Here is a 15018-nt window from a genome sequence, read left to right on the forward strand (position 1 = left end):
CTATGGTACCATCTTGTCTGAAGAATAAGGCATGCTCACAGATGATATAACAGATTTGGGTAGAGTACTTGCCATAGAGAAACATCCCTAAAGGAGACAGACCCATCCTGGCTGGAAATGTGCTCAGAACTTTAACATGAGGGTTCTACTGCTGCATCCGCCATCCCCTCATCACTCTTCATAAAGCCATCGGACCTCACTACTCAATCTGTAAAATGGGAGAAATCCCGGCACTTATGGCATGAAAACTGTGCTAATACTGAGTTTGAATCTTGTCGCTGCTATTTACCAGCTTGTGTGATTATGGGCAAATCACCTGAGCCTCAGTTACCTCAACTCCAAAAGAGGAAATGTTAATTGGTACAGTGTTGTATGGATCAAATGAAAGGGTACACACCAAAATGCTGAGAACTTGAGAGAAGTGCCCCCTTTGAAACATTCTTCTAGGCACCCTGAAAAGCCCACCACAGCTGTTATGACTCAAGTCACCAGTTCTCCCAGACATACATTTTTCCACATTTCCTCATTGGAATCATGTGTAGGGAAAGGAAAAGAGTGAAATAAACAAGGGGGATAAGCAGTGATCAATCAGATGGTAAGCACAAACTTTTGCTGTCAGGTGCTGTCACCAGCCATTGTCTAATGGAATAGTGGATTGCCTAGAGTTACATTCTCAGAAGTGTGTTTTGAAAATGGATTTAAATTATGGTAGAAAAGACATATTGCATAGACTAAGGAACTTAGAACACTTGCGCTGAAGGAAGGGTTCAAAAGGGTAAATCATAAATCCTCTTCTCAGAGGAGCTTTGGGTTTTTTTGTCCTTTTTGGGCAGGGAGGTGGAATATACGTAACATAAATTTTGCCATGTAAGCAATTTTAAGTGTATAGTTCAGTGATGGTTGTTGTACAACCATCATATTACCCATCAAAACTTTTTTCAACATCTGAAGCAGAAGTTCTGTACCATTAAATAATATGTCCAGAAGAGCTTTGGTTCTTAAAGGGAACATTATTTCACAGCTGGGAGGACCCTAGACACTTCTAGTTCACTCCTCATTTGAATATGGAGAACTGAGACTCAGAAAGAGTTTTCTAAATCAATCCAAAAGTTACAAATTCAGACAGGACTGAAATCCAGAGGTTCTCCTCATCCTCAGTCTCTCTCTTATACTCAGCAGTTATACCCTCCAACAGTTTGCAAACTCATAGTCCCCAAAATAGTGGCTCAGAATTTCTCCACATTTTAAGAAAAAGGAACCCTCCTGTGCTGTTGGTGGGAATGTAAACTGGTACAGCCACTATGGAGAACAGTCTGGAGATACCTTAGAAATCTATACATAGAACTTCCATATGACCCCGCAATCCCACTCTTGGGCATCTATCCCAACAAAGCTCTACTTAAAAGAGGCACGTGCACCCGCATGTTCATTGCAGCACTATTCACAATAGCCAGGACATGGAAACAACCCAAATGTCCATCGACAGATGATTGGATTCGGAAGATGTGGTATATATACACAATGGAATACTACTCAGCCATAAAAAAGAATGACATAATGCCATTTGCAGCAACATGGATGGAACTAGAGAATCTCATACTGAGTGAAATGAGCCAGAAAGACAAAGACAAATACCATATGATATCACTTATAACTGGAATCTAATATCCAGCACAAATGAACATCTCCTCAGAAAAGAAAATCATGGACTTGGAGAAGAGACTTGTGGCTGCCTGATGGGAGGGGGAGGGAGTGGGAGGGATCGGGAGCTTGGGCTTATCAGACACAACTTAGAATAGATTTACAAGGAGATCCTGCTGAATAGCATTAAAAACTTTGTCTAGATACTCATGTTGCAACAGAAGAAAGGGTGGGGGAAAAAATGTAATTGTAATGTATACATGTAAGGATAACCTGACCCCCTTGCTGTACAGTGGGAAAATAAAAAAAAAATTATTTAAAAAAAAAAGAATTTCTCCACATTTTAATGCCATGCTGAATAGGTAATTTTGACCTAAATTGGGGGTAATTTTGACCTAAATTGGGGGACTAGGTGCCAATCTACAAAATCCCTTGAACTCTCTTCAGACTCTCACATCTTACATTATATTATTTGCATGAGTTGTTTTGTTTTTTGGCCCCACTTGCAGCACATGGAAGTTCCAAGTCAGGGATCAAACCTGAGCTGCAGCTGCAACCTATGCCACAGCTGCAGCAACTCTGGATCCTTAACCTGCTGTGCTGAACCAGGGAGCAAACTGGCACAGCTGCAGAGACAACAACAGATCTTTAACCCACTGCACCACAGTGGGAAGACTGTGCATGATATTTTAATGACTTTATATTAATAGTTTTCTTTGTAAAAATAATTACTAGTATTTATTGAATATCAACTCAATACCATGCATTATAATAGGTGTTATACATACATGATCTAATTTTATTCTTACAGCCAACCCATCAAATAGGTAAGACAGAGACACTTAGGTTCAAGGAGTCTAAGTCATTTGCCCAAGTTCAGGTTGCTCATGAGGGATAGAGCTGGATTCAAAGCCAGAACCACTTGACTCCTTAGCCTCAGCACTTTCTCGTGTGCCATGATGCCCTCTTCTCCAGAGGAAATGACACAATCTTGAGTTCTGATAATCTGTCGTGGGCCATGTCTACCCTTACCAGATAAAATCCTACCCGTCCTTCAGAACTCACTTCAACCCAACCTCTTTCATAACAATGATAAGAGCTCACATTCATTAAGTGATTATATCCAAGGCACTATTTAAGTACTTCTTGTTGTCATCTCACTTAATCCTCATAGCATCCCTTTGAGAGGGTACTATCATTATACTCATTTTACAGATGAGGAAACTGAGGCCCAAGGAGGATGAGTAATTTGCCTTTTCAGCTTCCCCCACTAGCATGTGGCCTCTGCCTCCCTCTTCCATGCCTCCAAGGCACTCTGTAGCTCTTTATGGCCCTTCTCAGCCTTATATTAGTTATGCATTAATTGTACTCATCTGTGTCCCCACTCCTTGAGCACTGAGACATGCTTGTATTAGTTTTACTCTGTGCTGACCATCTGGCTCCATCTTCTGCCTCTATTAGACATGCTGAAATTATTTAATTGAATGAGACAGTCACACATATTGCTGAGCTGGGTCTAAAGTCAAAAATAGAAAGTTTTTTTCCATTGGAAAACAAATTTGAGTCTTGCTGAAATCCTCAGATATTTTCCATTCATGACTCCTCTCTGGAGTGTTGGCTAAGAACCATGATAGTCATCATAAAAATACATATTCTCTGAAATGGAATTTGTGGTAGAACTTTGGGAATTATCAAGTCAAGTGTCATTTTTCTACTGACTCATTTAAAGAGTTGCCAGATTAGGAGTCTTGTATAGTAAAGAATGCCATAGGGCTTTTTTTCTTCATTTTTTGTATTGATTTTCCAGACGCCTTAGTGTTAAACCATGCCAGAAGTGTTGTAGAGATGAATCACTATTATCCAAAGGCCGTCAGCCTCTTTTCCTTCTGACAGAAGGATAATTCCACGTGGATCAAATAAATACAGATGTGTAGTAATTAGTTCTATTCCCAGTGAGCCTATTTCCAACACACTAAAGATGTGAGCGATTATGAAGCCTCACCCCAACAGCTTTTATCAATTTAAACTGCTAAACAACAGGATAGGTCATAACCCAGCTTGCTATTAATAATGTATTTATTGTGTGCAACATTATAAATTAGGTGTATGGACCAGAAAAAGAACACCTTTAACAAGAAAAATATGATCTTCCCCCTAGAAGCAGCATATGTGCCTGGCCACTCACCTGATGTACAGTCCCAAGGCAATCAAAAGAATTAAAAATCTCATCCAAGGAAAAGAAGCCTACATTGTCAGCGGGCTCCTTCACAGAGATGATCTGGCTGTAGCAGATATGTTAGACATACCCATCCTGGGCCCAGAGCCTGAACTAGCTCATTTCTGTAGTACCAAGTCTGGAAGTAAATTCATCTTTGACAGTGCCAATGTGCCAGTCCCTCCTGGAATATATAACATCTACAGTCACCAGCAGGTATGCGGGGTGGACAAATGAGACTCTGTTCAAATATTTCACATCCTCTTGACCTTGGGGGAACTTTAGGTCTTCTGGAGTCAACCCCACCCAGTGAAGAATAGTGTGGAATACTTGAGTTGATTTGATAAGATCTACTTTAGGCCTTCAAGTTTCAAAATATCTTCCTATTGGCCTTATAGAAATTGTTAGAACTCCCAAAGTATTTATTCATTTGGATTAAGGAATTAAAGCTCCTATTAATGTATTAACCTGCTATGAATATTTATTGCTTTAACAGAGATGAGTTCATCATCATATTAGTTAGATAGTCATTTAGCAGGACCCTAAGAAATATGAGAGTCAGTTTTGGCTACAAGGAGCAGATTTAGAAAGCTCCAGGGATTGAGTCTCTCTGCCAAGTCATATTGCAGAGGTCATGTGGCAGAGGACTATAGACACAGGTAGCTCTGTAAAAAAAATTCTAGCTCTCAGGAGGGAGCCATAAAGGAAGGAAGGGGAAAACTCCAGAAAGGGAAAGGGAAATGACTCCAGGAGGAAAACTATCTGCTTCTGAGTTTTGCCTTGGTCCTAGTCTATGACTATACATTCTTCTAGCACATAGTTAGGGACCTAACTGTTTAGAGAATATAATATTAGCCTCTACAAAATTAGCCACTAGAGAACTAGTAATTAGCTACTCTGAGTTAGCTCTGGCAGGTGTTCTTCCATTTAACTGCTATCTTTTTTTCACAGTAAAGAAAATAAAAAGCAAATGGCTGTTAACATTTCTTAACCTCTGTTTCAGTACATCTCTTAACCATTACTCTGAGCCAATCACAAGTTATCTCAGGCACCCACTTCTTGGGAAATTAACTCTCTACACAATGAGGGTGTTTGTAAGAGACAATATTTAGGGATTATGCTTCTTCTGTTAGCTGCCTGGTCATGATACTTTGCACCTCAAAGTTGCTAAGCCCCCAAATCAAGCCTTTCAACAAATCTTACTTTCCAGAGACTAGTTTGAAGAAAATATTAACTTATTAAATTGTCCCCAAAGTGTTTTAGTCTTGCTAGAGTGTTCTTAAGCAATACATGGGTGCAAGAATAAAGTTTCTCTTGAAGATGGAAGAATCTGGAAAAGGCAAAGGCAATTTTAATATGAGTAAAAGAGAGGGGCTCCCCCTGAACTGGTGTGTCACTTCCATGGTCATTATCCTCCACTGGCATTTGAAGGTAACAAAGTGGATTGCGTAACTCTGCTTCCCTGTAGAATACTAGATTGATGGGCTTAATACAAGTGAAATGCATTTTTAAATGATACGATTCCATATATATTACATTAAACAATCTTCAAAACTTTAAAATGTATGTGCAGCATTTGTATGTCTTGCTTTCATCCCCACTGATGAGAACTTGGGCAACCTTTGCCATGAAGTAGTTTAGAACTTTATATGTTGATTGTGGTTAAAGTTGCAGGCACATTTAATGCAGAAAAACCTCCCTCTAAAACTGATATTCAGAAGTAGGATTTAAAACCTTTCCTCAGAGTTCCCATTGTGGCTCAGTGGTAGTGAAACTGACTAGTATTCATGAGGATGCAGGTTCGATCCTGGCTCTGCTCAGTGGGTTAAAGATACATTGCTGTGAGCTGTAGTGTAGGTCGCAGACATGGCTCGGATCCAGCATCGCTATGGCTGTGGTGCAGGCCAGCAGCTGCAGCTCCAATTTGACCCTTGGCCTGGGAACTTCCATATGCTGTGAGTGTGGCCCTAAAATACACACACAAAAAAACAAAAAAACTTCTTCTAGAAGACAAATTGTATTTGAGGGGTGTCATTCACCTATGGCATGTGCAAACTGTATCATGATAAACCAAGTTATAATTGAGGTCTGTGCTACTTGTTTGGAAAACATATGTCTGAGGTCATTCAAGGATTGAAATACTCCACTGAGATTTTTTCAGATAGTGACTATCCTACCTAATCTATCTGAATATGTCAGCATGTTAAATTTGCAGATGGTGACGAATCAATTACACTGACTATGTTGATGTGCATCATAAACTTAAAGCTGGTGAAAGAGAGCTGTGATTATTTTAATTTAGATTAATAAATATCCCTGGCTATCAGTTAGATTTTAGTGATAGACTTCTTCCCTACACCAGAATGGCAGTTAAAAAATATATTACATCTTTTGGGAGTTCCCGTCATGGCGCAGTGGTTAACGAATCCAACTAGGAACCATGAGGTTGCGGGTTCGGTCCCTGCCCTTGCTCAGTGGGTTAACGATCCGGCGTTGCCGTGAGCGGTGGTGTAGGTTGCAGACGCGGCTCGGATCCCGTGTTGCTCTGGCTCTGGCGTAGGCCAGTGGCTACAGCTCCGATTCGACCCCTAGCCTGGGAACTTCCATATGCCGCGGGAGGGGCCCAAGAAATAGCAACAACAACAACAACAACAACAACAAAATATATATATATATTACATCTTTTGAATCAACAGACTCAAACAGAAAATGATAAATGTTTGGCAACAGCATAAAGTCATCTGGTTTATGACTAAGTTATTTATTTATTTTTAAACTCCTGCTTGAGCACAGGGAGCATTTCCTATATTCATCCACAAAGTAACCATGCAAGTTCTCTTCCTGTCATGTGCTCCATATGAAATACTGACAGCTTTAGTTAAACAATCAAAAATGCCTATGCTACTTTAAACCACTGTTCAATTTTCACTTAAAGATAGCACATAATTCTTTCCACTGGTGCAGTCTTTACAATACTATTGATCCTTTTCATTACTGTAAGGGATCCATCAACGGGTATCCATTTATAAGATTCTCAGAAGGAACAAATAATAGGATTTGGAAGAAACAGATAATAATTGTTACTAGTTGAAACCTCCAAATATACAATGAAAAAGGCTGTGCCAGAATACCTTTCCTAACACTGGCAATAGAATGTTATTGGATATTAACAGGCCAAAGATCATTTCTACTTCTGCAATATATGACCATAATACAACAAATAGAATCTATCTTCTCAATACAACATTAGAGAAAGAAGGATGTCACTTTGGAAGGCACACTGAAAAATCTTCCTAGGTTATGCTCACAACTGTATGGTGTCACAACTGTATGGTGTCAGAGTACTTGTCATTTAAACACCCAAATTATACACAGATACTACTTGATGATTAGGGAGCTAAAACAATTCCATTTTCACCCTCAGTGAATACCCCATGGTTGCATGGGGCTTCCAGGGATTCCAAGTATGCCTGTGTCATTTCCACACTGCTGTACAGTATAACATCCCCAGGAAGATTTGCTGGAAACACACAAATCAGAGAACAGATTGTGCCTTCAATCAAAATAATTTTAATCTTCCAGCTTCAGATTTCAACAGAATTGTAATCTTGAGTTCCTTCCCACTGTTTAGTTTTTTGTTTTTAATCCATTTAGTGAATAAAAACTCATGAAAAGAGAAGAGAATAGTGTTACACAGGCCTCCTTAAGCATAGATCATGGCCAAAAACAGCACGGGGTAGCATCAGGAGAGGGAATGCTTGGAATTGTTTTGTTTCTTTCTGTGAAGTATAGACTAGAAAGTTAGATGAGAAAACTAAACAAAAGAATAATTTTGTGATCTAATGAGTTATTTTTCGCCAAGGCTCCACTAGAACAGTATTACTTATAATTAAGTAGTCTTATTATAGGCTTTCTGCCTGATTCAAAAGTATCCCAAATAGATTATTGACTTAAAGAAAAGTTGGCTTCTCTTGCTCCCTTCTTCCTTCTCTGCCTCACACTTCTCTTCCACCTCTCTGCAGATTGAGATGGGCAGCACAGTGGTCAGGGAATGAGCTCAGGTGTTGACCTCAGAGCAGCCTAGGTGGAGTCTCTGCTCTGCCACTCAGTATGTGTGATTGTGGGCAAGTTATTTAAATTAGCTGAGGGGCAGTTTTTTTGTATATAAACTGGAACTAATAATGGTGCCTCCCTCATAGGTTTTTGTGAATATTAAATGAGAAAACTCATGTTCAGAGCTTAGCCAAAAGCCTAGATCCTACTGAGAGTTCAGTAATATTAGGTATTATTACCATTATTATGATTGTGATATTAGAGCTTGAACTTCTATCCCTGCAACATCCATGTGATTGAGCCCAGTTCACGAGGGAATACTGTTTCAAATAATATGTTGCATAGGTGTGTATTCCAAGAAAGTTGTTTTCATGAATATTTTACCTTTTGTCGATTTTTTTTCTTTTTTTTTTTTTTAGGGCTGCACCCACTTATCTCCTTTGTCTTGTTCATATAATACATACAATGCACTTGGTCAACTGACCAGACAAACAAATGTATTTCATGTATGCTAATGAGGAAAAATTAAATGTGTTATAGATTATAACATTTAAAAGCTCTGCAAAGCTCTAAACAGTTAAATTTTTCAAGGTTATAAATTTTTATAGTCTTGAAACTATAAAAACGTCACTTGAAGAATCAATAAGTAAACACAATTCTCTGAAAAAAGAATACCAAGATTCAATTATAGATATTCACAGATTTTTTTCTTTTGCCTTCAAAAGCCAGTGAAATGATAATTTCAAAATACTTTCAAAAAAGATTATATTTTTAAACATCTTTGGTCCAATTGTTTGTTTACATCACACACACACACATACATATATGTGTATACAGATAAATAACACTTCAAACTTCTAATCTGTCTTAACAACTAGAAGATAACAGAATGAACGGACTATATGAACATGAGAAGTACCACAACTAAGTTAACACAATAAGAAGGAATCCAGGAAACTAGCTATACTAAGTGTTGCTGTGTCTTTGGCCCCACAGATAATAGAACAAGTGAGTCAGCTGGTTATCGATCACCTGAAAATCCAACGCTGGCTCTTTAAAATGGACTATGAGTTTGGAGGAAATGGGACTGCATTTTGTGACATCCCTTCCCACCTAAAGTGCTACAAGTGGGTCCTAAAGGAGAGTCACAGATATGGCCACGAAGACTGGAGCAAGAAATGGGCACAAGTGAGTGTTCGATGGTAACATAAACCTGAAGTGTCTGTGAACATTAGGAGATAAAGCAAAAGGCTCTGCTAGGAGATAAGACACTTTCCTCTAAACTCAACCATGTCATCTACATCCCAGTAGTGAGACCTTAGGCAAGTTTTTACTTTCTTGGGCCTTAGTTCTTATATACAAAGTAAATGAGGTTGATTAGGTTATTTTATTTCTTTTCTTTTCTTTTTTTTTTTTTTGTCTTTTTGCCTTTTCGAGGGCCTTTTCCCACAGCATATGGAGGTTCCCAAGCTAGGGGTCGAATTGAAGCTGTAGCCACCAGCCTACGCCAGAGCCACAGCAACGCGGGATCCGAGCCGCATCTGCAACCTGCACCACAGCTCACGGCAAGCTGGATCTTCAACCCACTGAGCAAGGCCAGGGATCGAACCCGCAACCTCATGGTTCCTAGTCGGATTCGATAACCACTGCGCCACAACAGGAACTCCTATTTTATTTCTTGAAGTGTAGTTGAGGTACAATGTTGTGTTTCAGGTGTACAGAAACATTATTCAGTTTTCACATATACATACACTTTTTCAGATTCTTTTCCATTATAGTTTATTTACAAGATACTATATACTGTTCCTTGTGCTATACGGTAGGACTTTGTAGTTTATCTATTTTATATATAGTAGTTTGTATTTGTTATACCCAAACTCTGATTAGGTTATTTTAAATATTCCTTCTTGGGGCCCTAAAAGTCTTCAAATTGATTATGATAATTAGGAAGTAATTTTTTTACCATATTCAAATAAAATTACAAATTTAATCATTTGCTTTAAGTGGGTCTTGATCATGTGCTTCTAACAACTGTTGTTATTAAGTTAGCTGTATTTTATTATGAGAGAGAAATTCTATTAGTGAATGTTTGTCACCTGGAAGCTAATGTATAATAGCGTTCTGTCAGTAGTCATATGTTTTTGAAGACAATTCAAGGAAATTTATGGAACTGCTGGTCTCTGTGAGATGTTGAGAAAATAATACATTCCAGCAAAAACTGAATCATAGGTAAAAATTCAGCATATGACTGACATGTGTAGATTTTTGCATGTATATTGGTGGAAGGATGAATTGTAAAACTTAACAGTCTGTTTCAAACTTTCTTTTTTTTTTTTTTAGGGTCGCACCTGTGGCATACGGAAGTTTCCAGGCTAGGGGTTGAATTGGAGCTACAGCTGCTAGCCTATGCCACAAACATAACGATGCAGCATCTGCAACCAATGCTGCAGCTTGCAGCAACATCAGATCCTTAAACCACTGAGCAAGGCCAGGGATGGAACCTGCATCCTCATGAATATTAGCCAGGTTCATTCTCACTGAGCCACAACAGGAACTCCTCAAACTTTCTTAATAATCAGTGTTATATGACTTAATATAACATTAATTAAACCCACCATTCTAAAATCACTTCACTTTGCATCAGAGGCCTTAACTTGCCTGGCTTCTCTTAATCCCAAATCTCTGTTTTGGCTGAGCTGCTGGTAAAGGCAAAACTGATTAGGAAAATTCAGACACAAATTCCCTGAACTGATTCCTTCCCCATCTACGCCTGTAGGGGTGGGCTGTGCCGTGACTTGCATCTTCTTTGAGCACCCCCCCTACAGAGGCATATGAATCAAGACACAAGTGACAGAAAGGGAGGGGCATACAAAAGAGAACCACATTATTCTTGTGAAAATGAAATGATGAATAAATCTAGAGAACAGTCAGAAGTGAGAGTTCCCTTTGACAAATGTTTCTGTCCTCCCCATGATCTATTCTGGGCTTTTCTTCCCCCTCTATCAATGAGTGGACTAAATGCAGTACCTGTCATGGCCAGCTTTTTACATATTATTTAAAGGATACCAAAGTGAATTACTCTTCTAGAAAAAAATAAAACAAGGAAAATGTATTTAATTTTGAGACCCACAGAGGTTTCTCTTGTGTCCTCTCTGGACTGGATTTTATTTCATCTTGCATAAAAATTTTTTTAGCACAGCTATAGATATTAAACCATGAAAAGTATGACTTTTTAAACCTAAAATAGTGAAATGTTGGTGTACAAAGTATTTGCTGGTCACAATATTTCAAGCCAATAATTTTTATAGAATTATCCTGACATTAAACTATGATAAATTTGAAATGTCTGACTTTTAAGTTTTAAAAATATTTAAAACATTGGCATTTGGCTGAATTGCACTTAGAAACCTTACTATATGTTATTTAATTGCAATTATTTTAAACTATACCATTTAAAATTGTCACCAAATACATTTGGTATTGTTGTTAATGTTGTTAAATGTGAAACACTTTTGAATAACTAATAATCTGTCTAAATCCTTCCTTTTTAACTTAACAAAGGAAAAAGAATTATTTGGAAATCTTTTTAAACCCTGAGACCTGTGCTTAGCCATAGTGTGGTTAGAAGGCAAAAATAAAAATAAAAAATAAAGTAGTTCTGAAAAGCTTGGTTTTTTTTGTAGGACACTATTGACGTTCTTTGGCCTTCAAAGCAAAATCACATTCAGAGTGGAAGTGAACTGCAATCTCTACTGAGTGTAGCTATAGAGAATTTAGGATTAGAAGTATCCTTTGTTCCAGAAGACCATCATAATGGTGCACATTTAGACATCAAAGCATTACTTTATGAGCACAGGCATGTTTTAATGTCCTATTACAGTTTGTAGACCTGTTTCTTTTGATAATGAAGATGTTGTGTCATCAAGCCTAGCCTGGCACATACAAAACATATGCTGGCAGGTTATTAAAAATTTCAGCTTCTTGATGAAAGACTATCCTGCAGGCTAAGAGTCCAGAGAAAGACTCCATTCTGGGAGAATTATTAGAAATGAGAATATGACTGTAAGCACTAAATTATGTTAATACTTACAAATAGTATCATTTGCATAACAGTTTACAACACTATACCATAATTTTTCTCGTTGGTATGTTGTAGGCAACAGATTAAAAACAGGACAGTTTATGGGAGTCTGAACTGTTTTGAGATTCTCATGTGTATAGCAGATATTGGTTTTAGATGTAGGCATGACTCAGTGTAGACTCAAGGATCTAATATAAAGATTTTTTTTTAACCTATCTAATTGAGAACCAGAGTTATTTGTCTGGTTGCAGCTGAGACTTGAAACAAAGTCACAGAACCAACAAATGCTAAAAAGCCAAAGTCACATTTAAAAAATCAGAGTAGACCTGTAGGTGATTTTAGGAAAAGCACAATGTTACCTGATGGCCACATTGAGAACACCACAACTCTCATTTTTCTCTTGGTGGCTTGGTACCAACCTTACTCTCTTCATTCTACCAGCTAGCAAAACCTACTTCCCCCAATAGGTTCCAGTAAATTCACTTAAGTACTCAATACTTGTTAAGGTTCAATGAAACTACATTTGTGTACACATTCCAAAGTCCCCACTCCCCAGTCAGGGGAATTTCTTTTCATTCAGTAGGAATAAAGGTTTAAGCAAAAACACACTTGTAAGGGAAAAATCTTCTTGGACATTCTCACCTAAGACAATGTGGGGATACCCAGATAGATATTTGCTGTGGTGCCAGTCCTTCTTGTGCCTTTTTCTTTCTTTAAAGGGTAAAACTTCCCTCCCTCATTCCTGGAAGATTGTCTTGGTGGCAGTGATGTCTGGGGACACTGCTTTGCAAAAGGACTTTGTAGAGAGAGCTAAGCCAGTTTATTTTTGGGTTTCTCTGTGCAGACCTTATTTACTGGATGGAGAGTGTATGATGCAGAAGTCTTGGCATCACAACTTCACCACTTAACAAGAAAAACGAAAAAAAAGAAATCGAACTGGCTCTTGAATGCTACTATATAGTATCACTATTTTAGCCCTTTGCATGAGCATTTTTAAATTTTTGTACTTTGGTGTACTTTGTTAGACATTTGAAATTAATTTGGGATCATCAAGAAAATAGAGATACATATATATATTTTTTAAAAAACTAATTCAAGGCACCCAAGTCTAGAAAAAGTATAATACACCACAATAGTTATTTTACTTCTTTGCAGAACTAAGTCAGCAAACAAAATGCACTATTACAAAAGAAAACTATTAATAAGTCAGTGCCTTAGAACTCTCTATGTCTCCATTGTGAAAACTCCATCCATCGAGATGGCTTTGTAACTGGGTCATGGGAGCCACTGTAGATGACTGAGCTTAGTGCTTTTGTGGAATTTAATAGGTACTTATTAGGAGATGCCAAAGAACCATTACCCTTTACCCATAAAATTTTTAAGAAAAGTCAAAAGACAATACAACAAAATTAAAGAAATATTTAGGAGTTCCTGTCGTGGCACAGTGGTTAACGAATCCAACTAGGAACCATGAGATTGCAGGTTCGGTCCCTGCCCTTGCTCAGTGGGTTAACAATCCGGCGTTGCCGTGAGCTGTGGTGTAGGTCGCAAACGCAGCTCGGATCTCTCGTTGCTATGGGTCTGGCGTAGGCCGGTGGCTACAGCTCTGATTCGACCCCTAGCCTGGGAACCTCCATATGCCGTGGGAGCGGCCCAAGAAATAGCAAAAAGACAAAAAAAAAAGAAATATTTAACAAAATAAGTACATAATGACTTTCTCCAAACAGAGTTGTTTTCATTTTTGTGCAGCAATTTCCAAATGGACAGTATTTATTTCTTACAGTTATAATAATTATACATATGCTATTTAAACTTCAGACCTTAAACATTCTCCAGACTTACCTGCAGTCATCACGATTAATGGCTGTATAATATTCCCTTGTGTTGATTTACTTTAATATATGAAAACTTTCAACTAAGCTGGAAAATTTAGATTTCTTTTTTGTGGTGGTGGGAGGGAGGAAAGACGGAGGAGAAAGGGAAGATTTGTTTGTTTTTATTTTCGCTTTTTGTATATACCTCTTTTTGCTTCTGTTGAATTATTTCCCTATGAGAAAGACTCGGGGTAGAATGCTTTATGGCTCTTGTTACATACATACCATTACTTCCTAAGAAGGAAGTACCAAGTTCCAGGGCAACTAGCAGAGAATAAGCATACTAGTTTTACCACCACCTTACCAGCACTGGATATTATGAGCTATCTGCACTTTCATTTCAGGTGTCAAAATGCATCTTATAATTTTAGGAAAAACAGAATGTTACCCAATGGCCACAGTTATTTTATCACTAGCAAGGGATTCTTTTTCCATGTCTTATTATTTATCATTTTATATTGAAAACAACATCTTAGTATTAAGAGAAAAACCTAGGTTTTCTAGGTTAAGAAAAAAAACCTAAGAACTCATTTTCCCCTAATCATTAAACTACATATAAAAGATAATTTTTTTTATTTTTATATTTCAAAATCTTGACTTCTTGGATTATCTTTATGTATTTAGTAGTTGCCAAAACACTGACCTAGACATGAAATTTAGCATTTTGTAGATCTACAAATATTCTGTAAGGTCTTGACATTTCCCTATATTTGTTTATAATAATAATAGAATTGTACAGCTATATATTTGATCCACAGTTGTGGACTCCACAGAGGGCTGAATGTACAATGCCATTTTACATATGAGACTTGAGCATTCTCAGATTTTGGTATCCAGGGGAGTCCTGGAACCAATTTCCCCTGATACTGAGGGACAACTGGATGCCAGGTATTTCAGCACTTTATGTGAATTGAGTCATTCAATTTCAGAAAAACCCTTAAGTTTTCACTTATTTACTTCCACATCATTTTTGATAAGAAGGTGTTACTCTGTTTAGAGGTGGAGAAATTGATGCTTGGAAAATAAAGTGACTTGCCCAAGTTCACAGCTGGTAAATGATCAACATTTAGCTTAAAACCCACATCCGGAGCTCCCATCATGGCTCAGCAGAAACAAATATGACCAGCATCCATGAGGACTCAGGTCTGATCCCT

At 37.9% G+C, this 15018-nt stretch overlaps 1 protein-coding gene and 1 long non-coding RNA gene across 4 annotated transcripts in view; one reads left to right on the top strand and one right to left on the bottom strand.

The window, feature by feature from the left end:
- Positions 1-15018, top strand: part of IQCH (IQ motif containing H) — a 226439-nt gene that overhangs the window by 124640 nt on the left and 86781 nt on the right. Inside the window, exon 14 of the mRNA XM_021100401.1 lies at positions 8906-9097. Within this exon, the coding sequence (XP_020956060.1) occupies positions 8906-9097 (192 nt within the window). The remainder of the gene's footprint in view (positions 1-8905; positions 9098-15018) is intronic.
- The window catches only part of LOC110261942, a 181971-nt gene that overhangs the window by 62914 nt on the left and 104039 nt on the right, over positions 1-15018 (bottom strand). The gene's annotated exons all lie outside the window — the stretch shown is intronic.

The sequence above is a fragment of the Sus scrofa genome, chromosome 1 (assembly GCF_000003025.6).
Source record: "Sus scrofa isolate TJ Tabasco breed Duroc chromosome 1, Sscrofa11.1, whole genome shotgun sequence".
NCBI lineage: Eukaryota > Metazoa > Chordata > Mammalia > Artiodactyla > Suidae > Sus > Sus scrofa.